This window comes from Tupaia chinensis, unplaced genomic scaffold (genome assembly GCF_000334495.1).
Source record: "Tupaia chinensis unplaced genomic scaffold, TupChi_1.0 Scaffold000316_1, whole genome shotgun sequence".
In the NCBI taxonomy this organism is placed as follows: domain Eukaryota; kingdom Metazoa; phylum Chordata; class Mammalia; order Scandentia; family Tupaiidae; genus Tupaia; species Tupaia belangeri.
In genome coordinates, this window is record NW_006159809.1 from 2,496,661 (window position 1) to 2,511,640 (window position 14,980).

At 35.7% G+C, this 14,980-nt stretch overlaps 1 protein-coding gene across 1 annotated transcript in view; it reads left to right on the plus strand.

Moving 5' to 3' along the window:
- GCFC2 (GC-rich sequence DNA-binding factor 2) overlaps positions 1-14,980 on the plus strand; it is a gene marked incomplete in the record, with an annotated part of 44,760 nt that overhangs the window by 9,894 nt on the left and 19,886 nt on the right. The window contains 6 exon segments of the mRNA XM_014588886.2: positions 1-62; positions 4,244-4,359; positions 10,750-10,936; positions 12,789-12,912; positions 14,206-14,287; positions 14,767-14,879. Coding sequence (XP_014444372.1) covers positions 1-62; positions 4,244-4,359; positions 10,750-10,936; positions 12,789-12,912; positions 14,206-14,287; positions 14,767-14,879 — 684 coding nt within the window.

The following is a 14,980-nucleotide window of genomic DNA, read 5'->3' on the forward strand; positions in this document are numbered from 1 at the left end:
AAGAGGAAAATCAGAATATTTGGGAACAACAACAAATGAGGAAAGCAGTTAAAATGATAAAGGTAATAATGTTTTATACCATATGTGTCAGATTATCACAGTCTTGGTGATATAAAGCTATAGATATTTATTCCCTTATAGTATCTTGCCCAGAGATCTGAAATCAAAGTGTTAGCAAGGCTGACCTTCTGAAGGCCTCAGAGAAGAATTTCCCTGGTTTTTCTGACTTCTGGTTGTTCCGGGTATTTCTTGGCTTGTGACTGGATGATTTTATTTTATTTTTTTTTTGAGAGATTTTTGCTATAGGGCGCGTGCGCCTGGGGGGCGGTTTCTCGCTTTCTGTCTCTATGTCTCTGTCTGTCTGGCGAGCGCACGCACCCTATAGCGAAAACCTCTCAAAAAAAAAATAAGATAATCTTATCATAAGTACTTCACTTAATTACAGGCACAAAGACCCTTTGTTCCAAATAAGGTCATAGTCACATGTTTGAGGGGTTAAGACAGGGATACATCTTTTAAAAGGCTACCATTCAACCCAGTACATGATTTGTATTATGTCTGTTGTGTACTTGGTTATAAACACCTTCCATTTAAGGAGACCGTATCTTTTTTTATCTTTAGTTTTATAGTAACTGATAGTTTATATTATATGGGATAGGTGTTAAGTAAAATTTAAAGAAATCATGAGATTTAAAACAAAGCCAAGTGACATTGTGGCTAAAGCAGCTGGATCCCACATGACCAACTATGCAATTCAAGTCCTGGTCTCAGTGGCTTGAAAAACACTCAGGGCACATGTGTGTGCATGCCTAAAATTTTGAGAGGAAAGTACAGGAGAAGGAATTGTGGTGTGGTCACCTTTCCTTTGGCGGGGGAGGTGCTTTCTTACTTCCTCTTTCTCTCTCTATCTCTGTCTCTCTCTCCATCAAACGCATATATCCTATAACAAGTTAAAACTAACGAAAAAAGTATTGTACATGGGGTTAAAAGTCCTGTATTTGAGTTCTGTGTTTGGTGCTAGAATATAAGCTCCATGAGGTCAAGAATTGTTAACCAATTCTTTTTAAATTTTATACTCATTTCTTTAATGAGAGACAGAGACGCAGAGCTACCCCCAACTGGACTCTCATATCACAATCCACCCCCGGTCTCACGGTCTCTGCCAGCCCAGATGACAGACATGTATGTATGCTTGGTGTGCTCAGAGAGGCCTTGGGACTCAAAGGAAGGACATTCCCATGTGGGTCCAATCGTGCCTCCAGTGCACCACCTCCTGGCCTCAAGATTTTTTTTTTTTTTTGAGAGGTAAAAATTGTTAACTATTTTGTTAGGTGTTATATCCACCAATATCTAGTATTTTGAGTGCTCAGTAAATATTTGTACAACCTATAATAATAGTGTTACATACCTGAATAGGTGACTACAGGTCAAAATTAAAATGATACAAGTCTAAGTGCTTATAAACAGTATACTATATAACTATGTGGTTTTATATTTTAATCTTTTTAATAAGAATACATTTAGCATTTATTTGTTCTTTTAAGAGGGAAAGTATTGTAAGAACTCCACGTTATTAAAACTTGAATGCTAAGTAAAGGTAAGCCTGTAATTATAACATAGGCATCTCTGACCAGAGAAATTATTTTGAAGACTGTTTTGTTATTTAAAGACAGGGTATTGGGTGGGTTTTTTGGCCTTGTTCCTACATGGATGATTCAAGTACCTGGCCCCATGGTATGAGAAACATACCATGCACATGCATTCCCAAAATCTTAAAAGGAGGAAGAAAGAGAAAAGGGATTACGGCATGACCATTCCCCATGGGGGTGTTTTTTTCGCTCCCTTTATCTCTGGCAAGTGCACTTACCTCTAACATAAAAAAAAAAATAACAGGGTCTCACAATGTTATACTCTTTCCTTAGCCTCCTGAATAGCTGGGACTAGATATGGCAGGAATGGAACCTAGGCCTCCCACATGGCCTCAGCCTGCCAAGTAGCAGTGTCTGTTGGCACATGCTACTGCAGCTAGACCTGGAGGACTGACTGTTCATGATTGTTAACAGGCTTAGATTTTTTTCTCCCTTTTTTATGTAAGTTAGTATAGCAACAGAATTGAAAAACTGCTTCAAGAAAACACTTCAGTCTGTACTCTGATGGTTCAAGTTTGCACAGCTCCTTTGTATTTGGTGTGCTTTTGTTCCTTTTTCCTAGCTCAGTTGGCAATTGTAGTGCACATCAGAAGTTCTCAAACTTTCTCATTCATGGAACCATTGGCATCTCAGTAATTTTATCATGGCACCCTTAAGCCAAAAGAAGTACCAAACAATTCCATTTCTTAAGTAGTTTAGTCCAAAGAGCTTAACAAAATGTATGCCCTAATATCTTATTAGGCATTCGGATACAATAATGCAGATGAATTGAAGAAAAAGTCTTTTTTATGTCCTCTTTATGTAACCACAGTTACTATTAATGGGATGTGTACACACACTGGGCTCTGTGTGACTACTCAAACCTTGAAATCTAATTAGACATTACCACTCTAATTTCTATTCTGATCTTCACAGTACAAGCTTTTCATCATAGCATCTTTCAAAACACAGCTCCAGAAATATGACTTTATCAAAAGGGATGTAACACATTCTAATGTTGCATCTGTGAACTAATTAGATCTAATTGTCCAGCCAATGTTAAGTATTGCCATTTTCCTAAAAGATTTATTAGAGTATCCCACCACTTCTCTTTGATTCTCTGGAATACTTTTGCATGTAGTTTGGGAACCACAGTATGCATATAATTTTGAATTCTGATTTCTTTATTAATGCAGTATAAATATCTTCCTATTTGATATATTAACAGTAATATAATAGCTACATAATACCCATTGGAGTTACTAAATCAGTCATCTTTTAATTTTTTTTTTAAAGGTTTTTGCCATAGGAAGCATGCACCCGACAGAAAGAGGGCGAAAGTGAAAAGTCACTCCCCAGGAGAGATGGCCACACCACAGTCCCTCCCCGCTATCCTCCTCTTGGAATTTGGGGCATGCACACCCAGGTGCCCAGCATGATTTTCAAGTCTCTAGGTCTGGCACTCAAACCATGGTCAACCATGTGGGAGTCCCACTCCCTAACCACTAACTATGTCACCCACAGACACCCTCCCTCCCAGATCTTACCTTTCTTAACAGTTCTTCCTTTCAGTGAACATTTTAGGTTATGTACCCTCTGATTGTTTTTTTCCAATTAATAAATAAAAATCATGCATGCATTCCCAAAATCTAAGAATTCAGAATCAGTGAATATTTATGAATATTTTATTTTTTCTTTCCCTCTTCTTTATTTTGTTTAGATGTATATTTTCTAATTATTCCTTTGACATAATTACCAAGAATGAAATACTAATTAAAGGAGATGAATGTTTTTTGGCACTCAGTAAAGAAAACCTAGCCCAATCCGTAATGCCACTGATACGGGAATATCTCACAATTTTGCCAACTTGAGATGCAAGTTTAACTGGTAAAAATGGGATGTCACACTTGATTTACATTTTTTATTACTAATGCAAGTACACATACTGATTCCTTTATTAAAACTCTACCGTGTCCCACTGTATTTGTTTCCTGTGGCTGCTATAACAGATTACTACAAATTTGGTGCCTTAAAACAACAGACTTCCTTTTCTCAACACTTTTAAAGAACTGTGTAATATACCATGTTACAAATGTATTAGTTAGGAATGTCTTCCTCTGCAGGTAACACAAAACCCAAGTAACAGTGACTTAATACTAAAAGCTTTATCTGGAAACTCTCCAGACACTCCTATTTATTTTTCATTGACAAAAGTAGAGTTCGAGTTCAGTGGCTACTTCAGTCATGGAACAAGGTATTAGTTTAGCCAGACAGCTGCGTATCTCACAAATTAATATTGGTCAAGGGCTAAGGCTGCTTCAAAAACCACGTGAAGCTGAGAGTACAGTACAGTAAACAGGATTAGCCTTAATGACGTAGAGACTAAATGTGGATGATGATATTTTTAAAATTTGCTTCTTACTTGTGAATTTAAAGTTCTGAAATTTAAAAGTATAAGGATTTTTAAAATACTATACTGTGACCATGAAAAATTATAGATGTATGGAATTTTTTAGTTGGAAGAGACCTTGGATTATTGTGTCTCCTTTCATGCATTAACGTTTATGAAGTAAACAAAGTGCTTTTTTAAAAGTAAGTTTTCATTTTACTCTTAGGGAAGAAACATAGACCTTTCCCACAGCAGAGAACCTCAAACAGTGAGGAAATTTGATACTTCTATTTCATTTCCACCCATAAATTTAGAACTGATAAAGAAGCAACTAAATACTAGGTGAGTAATACTCACTTTCAAAGTTTACATTTCTCCTAGATATTTAATAATGAAAAATAGCGCTGTATTCTTCTTAATTGTTAAATTTAACGTTAAACAGATTTTTCAGAAGAAAATAGCATGTCTTGTGTTATCGAACTAGCACAACTGATTTCATTTCTGCAGTCTTTTTTAGTCTTTATAACAGATACATGTTACATGGTTAGAAATAAGTAAAAATAAAATTCTTTTTTTTAACTTAATATGGTTATAAGCATTTTTATACAGTTTTAAATGGTTATAAGCATTTTATACAGTTTTAAATAATCTCATTTAAAAATTATTCCATATTTGTTCATATAGTTGATACATCCTAAGTATTTTTCTGTTAGACATTTTAATTTTAAAATTTTCTCTCTGATACATCATGTTAAAGATAATGAATATATTCTTCCTATTGATCTTCTGGTCTTTTAGGGGTTTTTTCCTTAAAATATATTTCTAGGAAAACTTAACCTTGGTAAAGGTCATATTTTTATGGGTTGGTACAGATTAAAGCATGGCTATATTTTATTCTACCAGTATTAATATTTGCCTTTTAAGTAAATAGTACTAATTTTAATATAAATGATATTTTTGCTGGAACTAAGGCAAACCCCATAATGGTTTTGTTTTCAGTGTGTGTGATTGAACTACTCAGGATCTAGTTTGTATCATTAGATGGATGAAAGAGCTACTGCGATGGTAAATGTTTAATTAGTTTTTATAATAGATACAAAAAGAGGGTTCACAGCGGGCTTTGTGATCAGATGATTAGACTGCACAGTTCAAGTCCCGGACCTAGCAGCTTAAGAAACATGCTGAACACGTGCGTGCATGTCCAAAATCCCAAAAAACAGGGTGGGATGCAGCATGGTCATTCTTCACGGGAATGCTTTCCTCTCTCCCTCTCTGTCTGTTTCTGGTGAGAGTCACAGAACCTCTAGCAAAACAAACAAACAAACAAAAAAGGTTTGGTTAGCCAACACAGGTATATTGAAAAACATTTGAGTTGTTTTTCAAATGTATTTTTTCCTATTTCTTGAGAATAGATTCAAAATTTTCTTCTCCAGTATATTTTCTATGAACCAGGTTTAGGATAGCTTCATTCCTTAGCCATACTTCACCTAAATTATGTTGGTTATAGTTTTTCATTTAAATGAAGATTTGGAAGAATATGTGGTAGCATATTTTAGTGGAACATATATTTGAAAATTTTAAGATGTACTAAGTTTTAGTAATTAGGTTATCTCTATATTCTATAAAGTTGCCAAACTACCACCCTATCTATTTCTGTAAGTGAAGTTTTGTTGGAACATGGCATGTTGTATGTTTATGGTACATGGCTGCATTTGTGGTACAGCACAGTATAGGGTTGATTATTTGTAGCAGCAATCATCTGGTCCTTAAAGCCTAAACTATTTACTATCCGGACTTCTACAGAATAAAGTTTGCTGACTCCTGTTCTAAATTAATGTTTTTCATCAGTGTATGTTAAATGATGAGATTATTAACAGATTCAGGATTATTTCTATAATGTCTTCATTATTATTTATTGGCATATAAGCTACTACATAGCTTCCTAAGTTAGAAGAAGACAGAATTACATCTTTTTTATTTTAGTTATCTGTAGGACATATGCACTCACCGGAGGGAGACATGGGAGGAAGGGGAGTGAAAAATCACCTCCCTGGGTGATGGCCATGCCACAGTTTCTTCTCTATTCTCCTCTCAGGATTTTAGGCACTCATATACACACATACCCAGCAACACTCTGAAGCCACTGGGTCAGGGACTCAAATGGTGCAGTCAGCCATGTGGAATCCAGTGGCCTTATCCTCCATACCACCTGCTGGCCCAGAATGACATCTTTTAACAGTGTTGTATCTAGAATTGCATATAACACAGAATTGATATGGTCGTTAAGAGATTTTGTTTGAGAGAATTACATCACATGAGCGATAACATAAAAAAAGGCTGTAGATCACTGATTTAGATTAGTATTTCATTTAATCTAAATAAATGTTAATTTTAACTTAATTGTATTTTGTATTAACCAAAGTTTCTTTATTTTAAAAGAAAATACACTCATGATTAAGAAAAAAAATAAAAATCAACAAAAAGATATTCAAAGGAAAAGAAGTCAGCTTCCTCAGAGGAAACCATTGCCACCATTTCCTGTGTTACCTTTTAGCAGTTCTCTATATGAGCGTATATATAGAAGCATACGTTGCTGCATTTTATATACAAAAAAAGAGGACAAACACTATATGCCCTGTTCTCTACCTAGCTTTACATACTTACAAGTTTACTGTAATAGCCAGTAATGTGTATTTAATTAAAATATGTTATTGGGCCTGCCTCATGTCCTGGTGGTAAAGGGAAGCATGATCTCACATAACTGACTGCCGTTAGAATTTTTTTTTTTTTTGAGAGGTTTTTCGCTGTAGGGCACATGCGCTCGCCAGACAGACAGACAGAAAGCCAGAAATCACCCCCCAGGGGGGATGGTCATGCTGCAATCCCTTCTCCTCCATTCTCCTCTTGGGATCTTGGGCACGCACGCACATGCACTCAGCGTGAGTTTTAAGCCACTGGGTCCGGGACACGAACCGCGGTCGACTACATAGGAGTCCAGCGACATAGCCATTATGCTAACTGCTGGTTCCCCTGCCATTAGAATTTTGGCTCCAGAGGCTTGAAAAACACTCCAGGTACATGCACATGCATGCCCAAAATCCTGACAAGATGGAGAAATGGAGAAGGGATTAAAGTGTGACCACACCCTATTGGAGAGTGCGCATACTTGCTCTCTCTCTGTCCCCCTCTGATGAGTACGTACACCCTCAGGAAACTAAAAAAAAATGTTATTATTGCCTGCTGTACATTATTATTTTTATTTATATCTTAAACCTTAAGTGCTCATTACATAAAGCAAGGACAGACTTTGAAAGAAAAATGCATAAAAGCTCAGAGAGGATATTTACCCTAGGCAGATATTAGAATTTCTATTATGGATCAGGTTAACAAGAAGAATTAAAAACTTAAGTCTGATTTAGGTCTACATACTAAATATTTGTTATCCCATTTTTAGTTAATTCTCTAATTCACTCACAGAGTCAGATAATAGTAGAAAATACATTCCAGATATTTTTAAAGAGGCAGTGTTTCTGATTCTTTCATTGGCATGTATATATGACAGATCATTGAATTTAAAAGTGTACTTATTTCTTCGTGAGGAATAGAGAGACAGTACCTCCCGTAGGGTCTTGATCCCATAATCCATCCCCAGATCATGGGCATATGTGCTTGGTGTGTTCAGGGAGTTCTCTGGATGTGAACCTAGAACCTTCCCATGTGGAATAGCCTCACAGAGCATCACACTTTATTTCTGTGTCACTGTCTATCCCAATAATCAATTTTAAAATACCAGCAGTCACTCAATCGTATTTGACTTTTTTAAAAAAAATAATTATGAAAAAAATTATGTATTTAACTTTATTTATGTATATATGTATGGTAATTTGACCAGAGAGAGGCAGGGTGAGAGAGAGAGAATGGGAAAAAGAAAACAAGCTGCCAGGTCTGAGACTCGAACCACAGTCAGCCATGTGGGAGTCCAGTGCCCTTAACCACTACACCATCTGCCTGCCCCTATATTTGACTTTTTAAATGTAACATCAGTTGGTACATGGAATACTCCCACAAGCTGAAAGACAATGGCTATCTGTCTTTAATAGAGTAGCAACAGAGGAAATGGACTATACCTCCAAGAACATGAAATTCTAATGTTAAATAAAACAGAAACCGTTACAAATCCCAAAACAGAAAAATTAGACTAAACTGTAACATGTCTAAATGAGTTTGGGGTTTTTATTTGCCTTTGATTTTTGCTGGCAGGTATGTATACTTACCAGAGGGAGATGGAGCAAGGGAGAGCAATCACTCCCCATCATAATTCCTTCTCTTCTCTTTCTTCTTCCTGTTGGAATTTTGGGCATGCACACACAAACACACCCAGTGTGTTTTACAAGCCGCCAGGGCTGATATTCAGACTGTGGTCAGTCATGTGGGATCCAGCTCCCTGACCCACTAGGCTACAAGGCCAGGCCTCAAAAAGGGTACATGTGCTTGCTGGAGAGAAACACAGACAGGGAAAGTGAGAAATCACCCCCTGAGGTGATGGGCATGCACACACATGCACCTGGCATGATTTTCAAGCTACCAGGTTCAGGACTCAAACTGCAGTTGTCCATATGGGAGTCCAGCACCTTAACCTACTGGGCCTCTGTATAGTCATTATATACTCTGATATTAAGCATTCAGTTAATGTTGAACATATAAGCCTTTTTTTTTTTTTCCTTTTTTTTTTTTTTTTCTTTTTTGGCAGTGGTTTTAACACCAGCTCATTCAGATACCTATATTCCAGGGAAGACTATAGATTGATCCAACTAAAACTCTACATGGATTCTTGTGTTTAAAATATAAGACCACCAATTGTTCTTGCCACTCACAGTTTCTAATTCTGATCAATCCTGCCCTAAAAATAAACCCACACTCATACACTCATTAACTTCTACTTTCAAACTAGCCTACAATTACCTCCAGTCCTTAAAAATCTGTAAGTGAAGCAATTTCAGCCAAGAATACTGTACCTGGCAAGATTATCTTTCAGGTGGGAAGAAAAGACAATAACATTCTCAGATAAACAAAACCTGAAAGAATTTACCAGCACCAGACCAGATCTCCAAGAAGTTCTCAAGGGTGTGCTGTATCAGGAAAATTAAATACAGACACAAGGAAATAAGAGTTCAAAAACTAAGAAAGTGGCCAACTTAATCATAGGGACAAGTCTGGAGTTGAATATTATATCCCAGAATTTAATCAGGAAAATTGAACCAGAACAGAAGATAAAAGTACATGAGACTGATAGGTTCATGCACCTACCATTTGAACAGAATCCTAACTTGTTTCCTGGCTTTAAGCAAAGTTCCTTGGCGTTTCTTTGATTTAAGTTAAAACTGGTTTTCTTAGTAGTAATGAGTGAACTCACCACTGAAAGTAGTTAGATTATGTAGGAAATTGTGTGATCAATTCATTGTGGGCAGGAAGGAAATGGAGGACAATTGTGGACACTGGAGGTAGTGTGAGAGGAGAGTGGGAAGGGACATAGGGTCAGAAAGAGGGGTGGAAATAATTCTAGGAACTAGAAATGGAAAATTTTTTATAATGTGCATGATCGAGTCACTATGCAGTGTGTACTGGATGGGAGATCACATTTTGTATGCTGTGATGATGCTTAGGGAAGGAATGTAAATTGAATTACAAAAAATAGTTTCAGGGAAAAAAATATCTATTCAATGACTGCAGTAAGATATATAGCCCCAGCTAGGTGCTACTTTATAGGAAGCATAAAGTTAGACTTGTGCTCATGGAAATGTGTATGTCACCTGTGTTTGCTATGAGGGTATTTGGATTGATTAGGGTCTTTGGTGATTCAATAAAATGAGGGGGAAAAACAGTATAAAAAGCAAACATAGATACCGGAGACAGTGTGGGAGGAGAGTGGGAGATGGCAGAGGGCAAGAGATAGGGAATCAAGGATGGGGGGAGGAGCAAAACATAAAGAAAACAAGAAATGGAAGATCATTTGCTGACAATAACATGTTTGTTGATGTGCTTGATTAAGACAATATACAGTGTACTCTGGATGGAAAATCTCATTTTGTATGCTGTAATGATGTAGTGAATGAATGCAAATAAATAAATTGAAATTTAAAAAAAAAAAGGAAAAGAAGGTGAGAGTATTGGAGGGAGTGAGGTAGGTGTGATTTTAAAGGAGGGAAATCTTTATGGTGATAGTAACATTCCGTATCTTGATAATGGAGGTAGCCATGGGAATGTACACATGTGATGAAACTGTACCTAGACATCATACCAACACCATGCTCTTGGTTTGGATACGGAACTTTAGTAAACTAAAATGCAAAAGACAACAGAACTTTTATGTACTGTCTTACAAATCCTGCATATGTATAATTATTTCAAAATCACAAGTTAAAAAATGAATGGAGATCTTCAAAGTAGTGCCCTGTGGTTTTGGAAATAAAAAATGGTAGAATATGACTGAATTAATTAAACGATAGAAATCCTAAAAAAAAAAAAAAAAAAAAAATCTGTAAGTGAGCTTTCCCACCTTTCTACTTCAAGACCTCTTTTTTTATTGTACTGCTCTGGTTAGCAAAACTCAATAAACCCAGGTTTATGCAGTCTGCAGTTTCCTCATGGTTTTTTTGGAACATTTGCATTAGGCTTGTATTAAAAAAAAAAAAATCTTTGAAAAATAAAGCAATTTTTGTTTTACTTATTTAGATTAACATTACTACAGGATACTCACCGCTCACACCTGAGGGAATATGAAAAATGTAAACAAGATGTCAAGAGCTCAAAGAGTACAATTCAGAATCTAGAGAATTCATCAGATCAAGCTCTAAATTATAAATTCTATAAAAGCATGAAAATTTATGTGGATAATTTAATTGACTGTCTTAATGAAAAGGTACATACAAATATTTATTGACATAATTTCTTCTTTCTGGAGAATCCCCTATACCATGGAAGTAAGGAAAGTCAAAACCCTACGATTAAATACTTTTCTTCAGTCATTTTTGTGAGCAGTTTATTTTTGTCTTTGTTTTTGTTTATAAAGACTGTACAGTGGCAGCCGGCAGGTGGTATAATACAATGCCTTAACTACCCCACCACCTGCTGGCTGCCACTGTACAGTCTTTATATACTCTTATATTAAGCATTCAGTTAATGTTGGACATTGGGGGGAGGGGGTTAGTAATTTTGCCATTATAAGTAATACCGTAAAATTTTGCATATAAATATTTATGTTAAAATTTCATCTGTATGTTACTGGACTCTTAATGTAATCAATCGTGGTTCGAGACAACCTGGTAGCTTAAAACTGACACTGGGCTTGTGTGCATGTGTGCCCCAGATCCTGAGAGGAGAATGGAAGAGAAGGGATTGGGGCGTGGCCATACCCCCCTCCCCATCCTGAGGGATGATTTCTCGCTTTCTGTCTCTCTGTCTCTTGTCTCTTTGGTGAGCACACACGCCCTATAGCAAAAAAAAGCTCAAAAAAATTTTTTTTTCATCTTTTAAGAAAAATTTCTATATGATGAAGTCAGAGAATAGGAATTGTTTAAATATTTTACAGGCTTATGAAATATATTCCCAAATTATGCTTCAGAAAAATTGTGCCAGTTTTGTTAGTTTACTAGTTTGTGGGGAGAATGGATTTTGTTTTTATATATTGTATTTTGTTCTGAAACAAACTCTTTGCTTTGTTAACTATACATAGTTTGCCTTGTGAATTATTTGTCTTTTGTTCTGTTATCTTTTCTGATTCCTAGTGGGATTTTTTTTTCAGTTTTCTTCAGATAAACAATTATAATTTAAAATGTTTAATGCTTTATCCTATTTGAAATGTAGATAAAAACCCGTTTGTTTCATCTTTTGGCTTTATTTATAATAGTTTTTTGGGTTTTCTTTTTTTTCCCATCTGGGTTTTTTGAAATTATTTTGTGATCAGATTTATGAAACCTTCACATTATAATTTCTGTTTTTGTTATTTGTATACTAAATCCTTACTTTGAGATGTCCAGCTGTCCTCTTTTAAAAATAGATCAACCACTTGAAAATAAATTCTACTTGCCATATTATTTTTTATTCAGCAATTAAAATGTTGCCCAGCAGTTGGATGCTTTGTACTCTATTGTTTTAAGTTGGCTACCTTAATAATGCCATTTGGTAATTACTTTCTGAAGTCTTTATTCCAGAGTAATTTCTTTTATTATTCAGTATTAAAGAATCACACTTCTAAAATCTTGCCAGAAACAAATTGCTGTATCCATCAGCAGCTATGAAGCATCTCCGGAGTGGGAATTGTTGCCCAATAAACACAGGTTCCAATTTCAGCTGGTCACTCATTTCTGCATTTCAGCTTTCTTACCTATCTCTGATTAGGTATTTTCGGTTTTTCAGATTTCACCGGTTTCTTCAACTGCCCCTCACTGTCCAGCTCCTCAGCTGTGCCTCTCATTTCCTCCTCCTCATCTGTCTCAAACAATTTATCACTGATATGCATGTTCCTGACTGCATCTCACTTGGTTTTATTATTCATGGTGTTTATAGCTGTTCCAATATAATAAGTTGATTCTGTGTTTTTTAATATTAAAAGTATTGGCAGCAAGGTCTGATGCTGACAGTGTTTTATAACAGAGATGTAACTAATATTGGAAATGTTTCTTTATATGAGAATTGAGCATATACATGTGCTTCATTATCTTCTAAGTGTTACTCTTTAATACTTACTGTAATTTATTATCAATGTATTTCAGATTGTCATCATCCAAGAAATAGAGTCGTCCATGCACACACTCCTTTCAAAACAAGCTATGACTTTTCTGAAACGCAGGCAAGATGAATTAAAGCACGAATCATCATATTTGCAACAGTTATCCCGTTAGTGTTTGTCATATTCAATATAATTAAGCTAAATTGTAATAGATAAAAATAGTTTTATTCCTGCATAGTAAATTTTGTTTATTTTCCCAATAACCCCTTACCTACCCTCTTCCAAAAACCGAAAACATTTACAGGTAGGGTTTGAAAAAGTTTTAAATGAGGTCTAAGACTAAAAAATAAACATTGTAAATTCTAATCATTTAGTATTTTAGGAAAAATATGTATATGACCATTTTATAAATATTTTGAGATGAGTTTACATAAATCTATAGAACCTGTAAGATACCTAATTATGGTTTTTCAGGGTCTTTCCATTGCTTAGTTCTGGTGCATTTCAGTATAGATCCATGTAAGATCTTATATAACATTTGGATGCTTCCTTCTAGTTCTCCTTCTGGTTTTGTATTCTCAGAGATGCTGTCCTTTGATGAAAGCACTGTCAGGAGAGAGTGAAAGAGATAAGACCATACCACAGTAGCTGATAAAAGCAGAGTCAAAGTGACTTTTAAACACAGAACATTTAGTTGGTCATAAATAATATACTATTGGGTCATTGGAAAAATCAAAAGGCATGACCTATTTTTCTGCATGTTTATGCAAAAATGTATCATGACTTTTCTAATGACTCATTATAGGAAATAATATCAATAAGATATGGGTAGTGGAGATATTTTTAGTACATGACTATGGAGAAAACTTGTGAGACTGCTAAAAGGAATGTGGGAAAGAAACTTCATAATAGAATTTTATAGTCATTCTCAAGTGCCAAACTCATTTTTTAAGCTAATAAAACTTAATGCCTGTTAATATTGCAATAGGAAGATAACATTGAAATTTCATTGCATAATGAAATACAGAATTCAGGCACATTGTATGTATTGTGTACATTTATGTACACACACACACACGTGTGAATACATGTGTATGCACATCCAGAATATTATCTTTATTTCAGAGTATTTCATTTGTTCCTGTTAAGAATTTATAGTACATGGGAACCAGCAGTTAGCGTAATGGCTATATCACTGGACTCCCACATAGTCGACCGCGGTTCGCGTCCCGGACCCAGTGGCTTAAAACTCACGCCAGGTGCGTGTGCGTGCGTGCCCGAGATCCCGAGAGGAAAATGGAGGAGAAGGGATTGCGGCGTGACCATCCCCCCTGGGGGGTGATTTCTCTCTTTCTGTCTCTCTGTCTGTCTCTGTCTGTCTGGTAAGTGCACGCCCCCTATAGCGAAAACCTCTCAAAAAAAAGAATTCATAGTACAAAATCAGTTCTATTTATTAACAGGCAAAGCTGAGACGACATCAAATGGAAGCTTGGCTATAGATGAAAAAACTCAGTGGATTTTAGAAGAAATTGAATCTCGAAGGTAGCTATATAAAGTGAAGACTTAAAGCACCATGGAGCAAGTACTTTTCACTACTTAAGCATAACTAACCATGACCTGACATACTAATTTGTGAGGATAATGCAAAAGCAAAATTTAGTTAAGTCTTCCCATTTTGCAGACACACTGTGTATTCAGATTAGTTAAAAGTAATGGCTAAAATGCATTCATCAAGCTGGAAATTGCTCATAGCTGGAAACTGGTCCTGATTACATGGTTACCCTCTTGGGACTGGTTAGCCTGTTAGAATACCCTAACTGGGAATGTCTTCTGAGAAAAAGGAGAATTACAAACTCAAACTAATGGTAGCTAAAAGTATTAACAAAATTGTATGCTAATATGATGGTATGTTTCCAGCCATCTTAATTTTTTGGTAAAATTACTTCTCTTCGTCAGAAAGCATTTATTTTCAGCAAGAACTATTTGCTTTTCATTTATTTTTGGTTTATTGCAAAATTAAGGGCACAAAGAAGACAAGCCCGGACACTTTCTGGGACTAGTAACCATCAGGAAGGGACATCTAGTGATGACGAACTATCTTCTACAGAGATGATTGATTTTCAAAAAAGCCAAGGTCAGTTACCCAAGTTTCTAATATGTTTTGGTTTAAAGTATTGAAATGATGGGAAATGCTTTGCTGTGCTTGCCCTTAAATACATAAACTTTATAAAAGAG